Source organism: Nicotiana tabacum, chromosome 8 (assembly GCF_000715075.1).
Source record: "Nicotiana tabacum cultivar K326 chromosome 8, ASM71507v2, whole genome shotgun sequence".
NCBI classification, from domain to species: Eukaryota; Viridiplantae; Streptophyta; class Magnoliopsida; order Solanales; family Solanaceae; genus Nicotiana; species Nicotiana tabacum.
The window spans coordinates 207,663,848-207,675,277 of record NC_134087.1 but is presented as its reverse complement, the minus strand read 5'-3'; the positions used below and the strand labels follow the sequence as shown (position 1 = coordinate 207,675,277).

The following is an 11,430-nucleotide window of genomic DNA, read 5'->3' as shown; positions in this document are numbered from 1 at the left end:
TGTTAGGGTTTCTGAGATTACTAGGTTTTTTTTTTTTTTTCTTTGGTCAACAAGATCACTAGCTTATTATATGTATCTTTTTTTAATTCAAATATTTGAACTATAACTTATGCAGAAATAGTGACATGAGTGGTCGGAGGACTTCATTTTTCAATCCTCAACTAGTATTTTCACCAGATAATTTTTTAACTCCTCTTATGGTAGAAGTAATGAACTAGTATTACTTGCTTTATTTACATGATGGACTCTTAGCATTAATTACTTGAGTGAATGTTGTTTTAAAAAAGGCAATGAACAACTCCCACATCGATGTAGAAGAATAATATTCATGGGTTTATAAGAAATTATGAGAAAACAATGCACGCCGAGCTCAGTGACGTGGGCTTGTAACTCAAGTGGGGGCATTAATGTGGTGGAATTCTGGGCTGTCCCAAAAGGTTGGATTTGGTGGGCTCAAATCTGGCCTGCCCTGTCCAAGCATAGAGTTGGGTCACGTGGCCCGGGTGGACCGCGTGAGGCTGGTTTCACAGAGCAACGAACAGCTCCCGTTCTGTGCAGTGGAAGGATAACGGGCCGGTGCTTTCCAAGTCCAGCAACGCCTAATGGGCTGCTCCAATTAAACCACCATTTTTTGTTCCATTTGGCGTAAATGACCAGTCTAAACAATGGTTTGGTTCGATTTGGTATTGGATAAAAAATCCGAACCAAACCGAGAAATAAATATATAATTTTTATATATACTTTTAAGACTTTATATTTAAATTTTTTTAAAATATATAAAAATATTTGGGATCCGCTCATGGTATGTAATATTAATAGAACTATGAAGTAATGCATTCACTTTTATTTACTTTGAATAATGAGTTGTATCATTTTCTTATCAAGTCTTATTGAAATGCGTCAATCATCCATCTCTTTGTTCTTCCATATTCATGTGTCAAAATTTCTTATATCTTTTTCGAATTTGAAATGATATTTTGATAATTTAAAATTAAATAGAACATGTCATTATTTAAGTATCATATTGATTTTTATATTTAATTATTAAATTCGATTAACCTTGAAATTGTACATTAACGAAAAATTATTGTTAGACGATTAAAAAAATAACTATCTTTGATCATGTGTTACTGAAAAAAATTCTCCCATTAAAATATTTTAATAGATCATATGTTTGTCAATTTTTTTGACTGTTACTAAACATATATTCACTTATCAAAACTTTATTTATAACTTTATAGTAAGATTGAAATAATATTCACTTAACAAAAAAATCCGAAAAAACTCGATGAAAACGAACCAATCCAAACTGATATTAGTTGGTTTGGTTTTAATAAAAACCTAACCATCCCGATCCATGTATATCCCTAAGTTTAAGAGACAAATGAGGCAGTGCAAGATCCCAAAAAAATAAAATAGAAAAGCCCTAGACTAAAATCTCCGTAATATAATTATTTAAGTTATCGAGATTATATGATTACGGAACCATATGATTACTAACGACTCTAACCACATGAGATGAGATGTTTAAAAAGGATCAAAATGAGCGAACCTTCAGTTTCGCTTAGTTGTGCATAAGACACTATAATAAAGTCATATTCTATCAAAGCTAGGATCTTTGTCCAACATAAATTTTGATTTTGATGTTGAAGAGGGACAACTAACAGCAAATATCACCGTCTATTATACACCAAACCTCTTAAACATAAATATAATTAGCAAATGCTAATTTAACTGCTGTTACAGATTTGGTAATGATCGACAGTTCGAAGGTTTTCTCTTTATTGCTATCAATGTTGTTTGTTAAAGTATTCAGGTGGATGAGAATGATGATAATCACCAGCCACCTCCAACCACCATCCCCACCACCTTCTTCAATCTCTAAACCTTCAACTCCAAGAAAACAATTTACTAACGAACACCCTTTACCTACTTTGATCCTCAACAAAATTCCTCTTATCTCTTCATTCATTGCCTACACAATATAGGCTGATCCAATTTTTGATTAATCTTGGGAGGAAAAAAGAGAAAAGAAAATGGATGGCATCTCAAGATTGTTGGTGCTGTCAATATTCTTTGTGATTTTGTTTGGTTTTCAAAGAGGGAATATGGGAACTATGGCCATTGATGAAGATGCAAAAGCGCTTTGTAGCGTTAATCTTGCAGAATTTCTTCCTCCTCCTTATGGTGGTCTTGAAAATATGGTTTGTCAACCTGTTTGGAACTCTTTCCTGCTACGTGTAAGTTCACTTTAACATTAATTATGCAAATCTCTAATATGCATTAATTAGCCTTTCAAGAATAGTCTTTAATACATAATCAAATTAAGTTGTTTAAAGTACCAATTGTACCTTCTAGTGAGTCCACACAAATCGTGTCAACCTCTGGAAGATTGTCCAATTAAAAGGCAAAATGAGAAGGTAAATATTAAGCTAGCCATAGAATTTGGGAGGGTTTTTTCTTCTTCAAATATCTGTTTGTTTATAAATTTTAACTATTTTTTGGTGGATTTTGAAAACAAAATCTTCAAATCCCAAAAACAGTTATAGAGTAGTTTTTGAAGTTTTTAGAGTTTTCTACTCACAAAACTTCAAATTCTTTTCAGGTAAAATACATGTCCAAACACAATTTCAACTTTCAAAAAGTATTTCATCTTATCTTCGAAAATTCATTTTTTCAATTTTCAACTAAATCTATGTTTAAACGCTAGCTAAGAGTTGCTAAACATATATAGTTGTCAATCTTTTAGAGACAGAACAAAGAGAAATGATGTCAAACAAATAAAAACAGAGGGAATATATGACAGGGTAAGTTCATGAAGTGTAGATCAATGTGCATCTATACCAAATTGGTTTTATCCTTCTGAATATATTGTTTCTCCTGGTAAAACTTTTCTACTGTCAAAGCTATGATCTCCCTATACAACTTGCCAACTTCAGTTGCTACAGTTTAATTTTCTAACAGCCTAAAGGACTGTTCTTTCCTATATTTAGTTATCCGTAATTTATGGATTTTGGTTTTATCAAGTCTCTATGTTAACATTCAATATCATACCTTTCTTGGTCTTTTGTCTGAGATCAAGCTTTACTATCTGATCTTATCAGTTTATAGTTTGGTTCATCTCTGTTCTTTTATCAGGTCACTGTGGGAAGCAGGAACAGTCACGATTGCTGGACCCATCACAGCTACAGTTGAGGATGCCATACTTGTGTTAGTAATTGGTTTCACCCAATCTTTTTTTTACAAACAAATAGTCAATTCCGGTCATGAGCATATTGTAAAGCATAATCTATCTTGTAATTGGCGCAGTTGCCTTATCACTTCTTCATATGCTATAGTAGTTTTATTTCGATTGAAATGTCATCTTATATGTTTTAACATAAATAGAATCCATAGAATGAATACATTAATCATTGAAACTAATTCTACTAGTAGATATCAAAACGATCTACATGAAAACTAATACACGAAATCACTCTAAGTTAAAAATATGCTTAGAGACTCTTGAATCTCATTATTTCTTGAATACTTGTAATAGGTGCTGAAAGTCAGATGTATTTTCTCCCTATGCCTTTAGAGTTCAAAGGCTATTAGAGTTAAAGATTAGAAGTTTACTGAAAAAAGTATAAAGCCACCAAGATAGTCAGCTTCCAAGGAACAATGCTAGACCCTAACCATGACAAAAGAATGTAAATTTCCTAACGCATGCCACCAGAGTCCTACTTTCTTCAATTAGGTTGTATATATGGGGATAATTTTTTGTTAAATTTGGTCAAGCTCTTGATCTGGTCATAAGACCACTCTTACAGTTGATATGTGTTGATTATTGCTATTTTTTTCCAACTTTTCAGGTATGCAGCAATCTTAGGATCCTCTCCAGCTGATCGAATTCCACTGAATCCTGTAATCACTCACAAAGTGTACTTTTGCAAAATTTCAAGATATTGTTCTGCTTGAGGGTCCAATTTGACTCCCCCCCCCCCGGGGGGTTCCTGTAAATACTGTAGCTAATATTTGTAAATAGGGCAGTGATCATTTTTCGACATTGAATTTTTCCACTAATTGCAGTTATGTTGATCGATCGCCTATGATACTCAAGCATGTTGATTACCTTAAAAACTGAAGTTTGAGGCATTTTTCTTCAGCGAGTCAGTGACCTGTTCTGCTCTTGGTTCAGTTTGGGGATGTGTTCTTCTGCTGAATGTCTCATTCCTATCCATCCTGCAGTATTCACCCTACTTGTATCATATAGAAGACTATTTCAGTTAACTTGCTGAAGAAAAAAAGTGACAATTGTCCATTGTAACCATGCTGTCTTAGGTCCCCAAAGTGGATTTGATATATCTATAAAAGACCAATCTTAATCATAGGATTAGTTTGATCCTATACTTGTACAGGAGACTGTTGATGTAGGTTCAATGCAGAATGAGATCTTTTCATTGGATTAAAAAGTTTTACTCTGCATTAAGCAAGCTGTTTTGTACTCGCATTATTATTAATTGATTTTTGTTCAGTCCCTCCCTTGTTTACCAGATTTATCTTCCAATGAGAGTTCAAACATTTTGGGATCACTTAACCTGGGAAAGTACAAAGGTTTTGCACTTCTGGTTTTTTAAGGTTGTTGTTGATTTTAACCTTCTTGGTTGAACTTTGTCTGATATGAGACTATCTCTTGCAGTGGTTTAATGATGTTAGCTCAACTGATATAACTGATAAGTGTGAAGATGTCCTAAACCAATTATTTCATCTGCATGGGTGCAAAGTAAGTCCGTATCACCCTTTATTACCCTTTGTCATCTATTTCAGAAAACTTTATGCTTAAATTCAGATTCAGTTTCTGGATGTAACTTTGTTATTCTATTTTTATTGCTTTACTCTTTGCAATCAAGACAACAGAGATCGTCATACCGGAGCTTCGTGAGCTGCGCACAGCCCATACTGTTACTTTTGGATCTGAATCACTATGCTTATTGAATCCTGATTGTGAGGATGGGTATATCTATTTTCCGTTCAAGCTATTAGTACAACTGCTTGCAATCTTGTAGTTTGGACTAATATAACTTTTTTTCACTTTATGTAGGAAAGGAGTAAGATTGACTAATGATGCTCGCACAAATCTAGCACTCTTCAGATCATTTGCAGCATCAGATTATGTTTCTGTCCAGCGCCTTAGGTAAAAATAAGTTACTGAATTACTTGATACATGTTGAAACAATTTGTTCAGTTGCTGTTTGTTTTAATATCGAATTAGGGATGTGAAAACTGCATTTGTGTTGTGGATCAGTGGCATATACGTATGATTCTACATTTAGATAAACTTTCCTAGCTTTAACTACATCAGCAATTTTAGGTTTTGCTTAGCTCACTTTAAGCTCATTGTGTGTAAAAGCTTAAAAGTTATCATCTCGTATCCTGATTTTAAATTTTCAACTAGAACAAGATATTCTCAGAGCTTGTGCATGGAAACAAATTTATCTTCTACTAGAAGAGCACATTAGAATCCATGTTCACGCCTTTAATTTCATTGTTAGTTTAGTCCATAGTTACTTTGTATTTCTGAAGTGTCATCTAATGGTTCTTTTTGTCTTATGTTTGGCAACGTGTTAAGTGTCAGATGTACTACTAGATTTTATCTAAATATTAAAGGATTTCAAGACTCGCTGCAGAATTGCATTTAGAAATATGATAAAATTTGTTCAACTTATTCAGCTTTCCTGTGTCTCTTCTTGCAGGCGAAGGATAATGTACTACCACATGGAGATTTTCAAGAAAGTAGATGTCATTGTAACACCTACCACTGGGTAAACTAAGTTTTTGCACTTTATGTGCCCTTATATCTATAAATACACTTCTTCCATATCCTGTTTGTTGCATAAGTAGCTACTATCCATTGCATGTATTGTGCGAGTTGTTGGTTGATCTCTCTTAGATTTGTCATAAGACATAGTACTTATGCATCTCCCAATCTCACATATCTCGCATGGTATAAGAGGGAAACCTGTGTTTGTTTTCAATGATTTGGAAAGTTGAACTAAAAGATAAACCGACCTTTGAGTTGCATGATAGTGTTGGCAATTTTCCTCAATCTTCTGGTTGATGGAAGTTTCAGGAAGTTGGTTTCAGAAATAGTTGTTATGTCACAAGAAAAGAGTTTTTTCTGGTGTCCTCTTGCTATTGATATAAGATTTTACTCAACGACAGTAAAAAATCATAGAAGATTAGCGCAAAATAGGAGTTATATATTTCTTTTCACTTAATGTGGAAAATGTCTGAGTGAATGATTCAATAAGAGTATTAGAGATTAGGATACTTCTCGTGTCCTTGAAATTGTACCCCATATTTTAGCCTTTTGAGAGGAGCTCGTACCATATACTTTAGCATGATGATCAGAATCACATTTGTCTGTTGTTATGATCTACAGAGGAGTTTCATTGAATACCTCACTGATGAAACTTGATATCATCTAGATCAATAGCTTTCCCCTTAGCATTACGTCCTTGTGCTTCCAGCAGTACTCTATCATTAAGGCCAAGCTTACATTCAGGCATACCACTGCAAGAGAATAAAGGTTATATATTTAATATTAGTTGTAAGCACGTGATTTTTGCCCTATATGAGAATTACTCCCAAAAAATTCAAAAATAAAATGATTTTTCTTTGGTGTGCAATTTTGTGATATTTTGTGATATTTTGAAGAATTATTTGTATTTGTCTGTGCGTGTTTATTCGCTAAATTAATAAAAAATACAAAAATATGTCGCATTTTGCATGTAGGATTTAATTCTACAATTGTTAGTAATTAAAATTGTTTTACAAAAATTAAAAATTACAAAAATAGGCATCGTTTGCATTTTTAGCATTTAATGTCCAAATATACAATTTTATGCTTAATTAATACTTAATTGTGCGTTAATTGTTATTGGGAGTTAATTTGCGCCTTTATAACTTAATTTAGTTCTTAATAATAGTTTAAGTATTTTTATAATTTAGTTTTAGAAAAATAAAAGAAGAAAAGAGAGCGAAAATATAAAGAAAGTCGGAATTGGGCCTCTTCTTCAATTTCAAGCTATAGGCCCAAAAAATGGCCCAATCTTCCCTACGACCCAGTCCATTTCGAACTGGGTCGACCCAGTCCATTAACCCAACACCCCTTCTTCATTTTTGTCCAACACAAAACAAAACCAAAAAAAATAAAAAATAAAAAATAAAAAGTGAATTATCACTATTAATAGTTTTATTTTTTGTTTTTTATATATATAAAAAAAATCCGAAAATATTTTATTTTATTTATTATTTTTATTTAAAAAAAATATATATATATATATAGTAATTTCGGAAATGATTTTAAAAAAAATAAAAAATAAAAAAATAAAAAAAAGTAAAAGAATGTAGAAAATTTAAAAAAAAGTAAAAAGTTTTAAAAAATTTAAAAGTAAAAGAAGGTTGGAATTAAAAAATAAATATAAAGATATCTGAAAATTTAAAAAATTTAAAGTAATTGAAAGTAGCATTTTTAAAAGAAAAAGAAAAGATAGTGGTTTATTTTTTAAAGAAAAGTTAAATAAAGTGAGATTCTCTTTTAAAAAAAATAAAAAGTGGGATTTTAAATAAGATAAAGTAATTAAAGTTGGAATTTTAAAAATAAAAGTAAATAAAGGTGGGATTTCTTTTTCTAAAAAAATAAAAGCAATTTGTAAGTGAGATTTCTTTTAATTAAAAAAATAATAAAATAATAAAAAAACAAATCTGAAAATTTCGAAAATTTTGCTATAAATAGAAGAGAAAATTTAAGAAGAAGTGTGGAAAAAAAGAGAGGAAAAACTAGATAGAGAGAAGAAAAAAAGAGGGGGCGGAGTGAGAAGTATACACCCGATATACATTCTGTATACACTGAATATACAGGGGCAGAATTCATTTTGGAGAGTTTTGAAGTTGAAAAAAATAGTTACTGCTTCATTGCCTCGCTTAAGATCTGAAATAGTCAGAACCTTCCTGCCTTTTACTTCTTCACTATACTTGGAGTCGTTTATAGTCTCCTGGGTTTTCTGCTATTCCTACTGTACTGGTCCTGGGTTTTCTGCTATTCCTACTGTACTGGTTTGCGATGTTGCTGAATCTGCTGTTGCTGTGTTATTACTGCTGCTGACTTCTCCTTCTTTTGTTCTTGTACTGCTGTTTCCAGGTACACATTTGTACAATCTCGGCTTGAAGCAAAAAATGAAATATTAATCAGGCTTTGTTCCTGTTGAATTCCTCCTGTTTAGATTTGTGGTTGAATATAATTTTTCTTTCTTCGTATAAAGATGTAGTTGAATGATTAATGAATAATGAGGTTGCATATGTATACTTTCTTCATCTAATAATGTTAGTTTAAATTACGGAGAATAATTAATCTGTTTTGATATTATGGTCAATCTCATGTTCTAGTATTATTGAATAACAGAATTTAAAATGAAAGCAGTTTTTCTTTGTACAAACTCGATCGCAATTTTCCATTCGCATTAGCCGTAAACTAATAACTAATAAGTTACGTTTTTCAGCATGTAAATAATTAAGAGATTTTCTTTTAGTTTAGAGACGAACTTAATAGAAAATATAGTCATTGTAGGTTTATCCTGTAAAAATAAAAATGAGACGAGCCTCGCCAAATAAAACGTATAGATTGCGGGGCCCTCACAAAATGTATGGTTTAATTAGAATTCGGAAGGACCGTTTAGCGAATTTCACGGTCTTCCCCAAAATAATAACGCGATAGTCTCTTTAGGCGCGTGTTTAATATTTTACTTTCTTAAGCCTGGGTGTGCATTTCATGTGACCCGAATCCAAATCCCAAAACATCAAATAAAACGTGTTCCGGATTGTGGGTGCATTTCATGTAACGCAGTCCAAAGACGTGTTTTAAGCGATGTTCATATTTCTTTTAAAAACAATAATAATAAAGCGGTTAAAAGATAAAATTTGCACATAAGTTCATATTTGTATAAGATCAGACAATCAAGCCGAATATAACAGTTGAGCGACCGTGCTAGAACCACGGAACTCGGGAATGCCTAACACCTTCTCCCGGGTTAACAGAATTCCTTATCCGAATTTCTGGTACGCAGACTGTAATATGGAGTCATTCTTTTCCTCGATTCGGGATTAAAATTGGTGACTTGGGACACCCTAAATCTCCCAAGTGGCGACTCTGAAATAAATAAACCAATCCCGTCTCGATTGTCCTTTAATTGGAAAAACTCCCTTGCACCCTCGCGGGTGCGGAAAAAGGAGGTGTGACACCACTCATCAATTAACTGGCTGGGTAAAGGACAAGATGTAAAATTGAGATACAAGAGAAAAGTGACATGGTGGGATTTTTGTCGAATTGCAGTTAAACTAGTGAAAGGAGATCCAAAGGTTGGAAAAATAATGCAGTCCTTGTGTCAACATTTAAGAATCCTAGACATTTTAGGTAGATATACACTAGTGATGCTACCATAGAGGCAGCTCATTAGTAAGACGGGAAGGAAATGCAGGCAAGAAGACAGAACTTCACCAGCTCAACCGTGTAGATGTGAAGTGAAAGGCTCGAAGAACAAAATTACATGTAAATATGATCTTAGTAATGACAGAATCATAATCAGCATAGAAAATCTTCACACTGCTAGTGCTAGTCCAAATGATGTAAAACAATATTTAAGATCAGGCTGGACTAGATCAAGAAACATTCCAGAGGTGGGTTTAGGCTTTGTCTTGCCTTCAGAACTGTTTTTAAAACTTTAGAAAAGGGGGCACTAAATCTCAACTTTCACTGAAGTGCCTATAAGATTTTAAGAACCTTGTGAAGTAATTTCATAAAAGAGAATACTAAAACAAATGCCCACACAGTTTAAACAGAGTTCTTACTATCATCAATCTTACATACAACAGGATAAAGCACTTAGTATTATAAAAGCCAGACTGTCTAACACATTGATGACCAAAAGGCTATTGCAAAGCCATATATGTTGGCGACACAGGATACTGTTGCTCTGCATCTCATGTCATGAACTGTACCTAACACTGTATTCACCGTCGCCAGCTGCTGCTCTAAACTCAAAACCAACCCCAAAGTTCTCACCTATTCCATCTATAGTAACGCTTAGATTTTTCTTTGATTGAAGCTAACTTTAACAATAATATAAGCTAATTTGATTAACAATACAAAAAAGTTCTTCCAAAATCAGTCCTTCCACCTTCCTAATGTTGATAGTAAAAGGATCCACATCAAAGCCCAGCCTGATTCACTATATTCGCTAGCAAGACAGGGTTAGGGATGAAGGACAGGATTCCAGATGAGGATAATATTAAAATCTGAAGATCGCCAAGAACAATTCAGTATGCAATATTACATAAAATGCTAAACTAGAATAGACAGAAATCAGTATACATCTGATCCTAGAACACTGCTGGTCATGATGGCGAGAAGTAGCCAGTACAAAACTTGACCTCACTATTTGCCCATTGCTGTTAACAAGTATATTAACGCTCTCCACAACATCCAAAAATACCTGAAAGAACAAAAAAATTCCATATAAGCCACTAAAAGAAACTGCTATTGGATAAAACATGTAAAACTTACTTCATTCTTCTTGTATTGTATCCCTTCACTACGCCAGGACACAGCATTTGTAACTGCCATTGGAGGCCTTTGTGTAACCTCCATTCTATATGCATCAGTTTTTATAAACTCACTGAGAATTTTTGTGTAACCTTCAAAGTAATGCTTAAAGACCTGCCAGCAACCAAATAAAAGGAAATGAATAATTCTCCACAGCTACTCAACAGATAAACACATCTCAAACCAACATACTAAAATAGTAAAAAATTAGTCTCACCTGGTGATGTGAACTGTGAATGTATTGATATTCCATAGATAATATATAATTGGCCATGACATGATTATTATCATTAACAATAAATTGAGACAATTACAATTAGGATTGTTGAACAATTCGGTTAAATTGACTTGCAACAATAGATCCAAAACCAGAAGGTAAAAAAAAATGCCATTTAGAAATTGTCATTTCCATTCGATCTAGACCTACTATTGTTAATTATTATTCACTTAATTGCATTGGGACCATTTAGCTAGTCAGATTTTTGTTTGTGTATATATATTATATATTAAATCCTCTCATTGTGTATTAACTTTTTTATATTTTGACTGCACTTAATAAAAATCCTAGCTCCATTACTGTTTAAGTGCATTTTATAATCTCTCCTTGTAACTACCAGAAATTCGCTATTTTCCAACTACCAAAATAGTCGGAAAGTAGTCGGAAAAGTACCTATTCCGACTACTTTCCGACTGATGTAGAGTAGTCGGAAAAAGATTGGTCGGAAAATATATTCCGACTACTGTAGTAACTTCCGACTACAGTAGTCGGATTTTCCACCAAAAATTAGAAA

General features: G+C 33.0%; 1 protein-coding gene across 1 annotated transcript; it reads left to right on the top strand.

Moving 5' to 3' along the window:
• The first annotated feature begins 1,267 nt into the window (after positions 1-1,267).
• LOC142162927 (fatty acid amide hydrolase-like) lies at positions 1,268-8,349 on the top strand. The gene is made up of 9 exons (XM_075220109.1): positions 1,268-2,240; positions 3,139-3,210; positions 3,852-3,903; positions 4,534-4,593; positions 4,679-4,762; positions 4,890-4,993; positions 5,081-5,173; positions 5,733-5,801; positions 8,183-8,349. The coding sequence occupies exons 1-9, from the start codon at positions 2,128-2,130 to the stop codon at positions 8,247-8,249; spliced, it is 714 nt and encodes a 237-aa protein (XP_075076210.1). The 5' UTR covers positions 1,268-2,127; the 3' UTR covers positions 8,250-8,349.
• Positions 8,350-11,430: the final 3,081 nt, after the last annotated feature.

Bases quoted from the DNA above. Each gene is read 5' to 3' on its own strand.
- LOC142162927 (XM_075220109.1), top strand. From the start codon at position 2,128: ATGAAGATGCAAAAGCGCTTTGTAGCGTTAATCTTGCAGAATTTCTTC. The intron at 3,904-4,533 runs GTAATCACTCAC...CTTGTTTACCAG, and splicing joins ATCGAATTCCACTGAATCCT to ATTTATCTTCCAATGAGAGT. The intron at 4,594-4,678 runs GTTTTGCACTTC...TATCTCTTGCAG, and splicing joins TAACCTGGGAAAGTACAAAG to TGGTTTAATGATGTTAGCTC.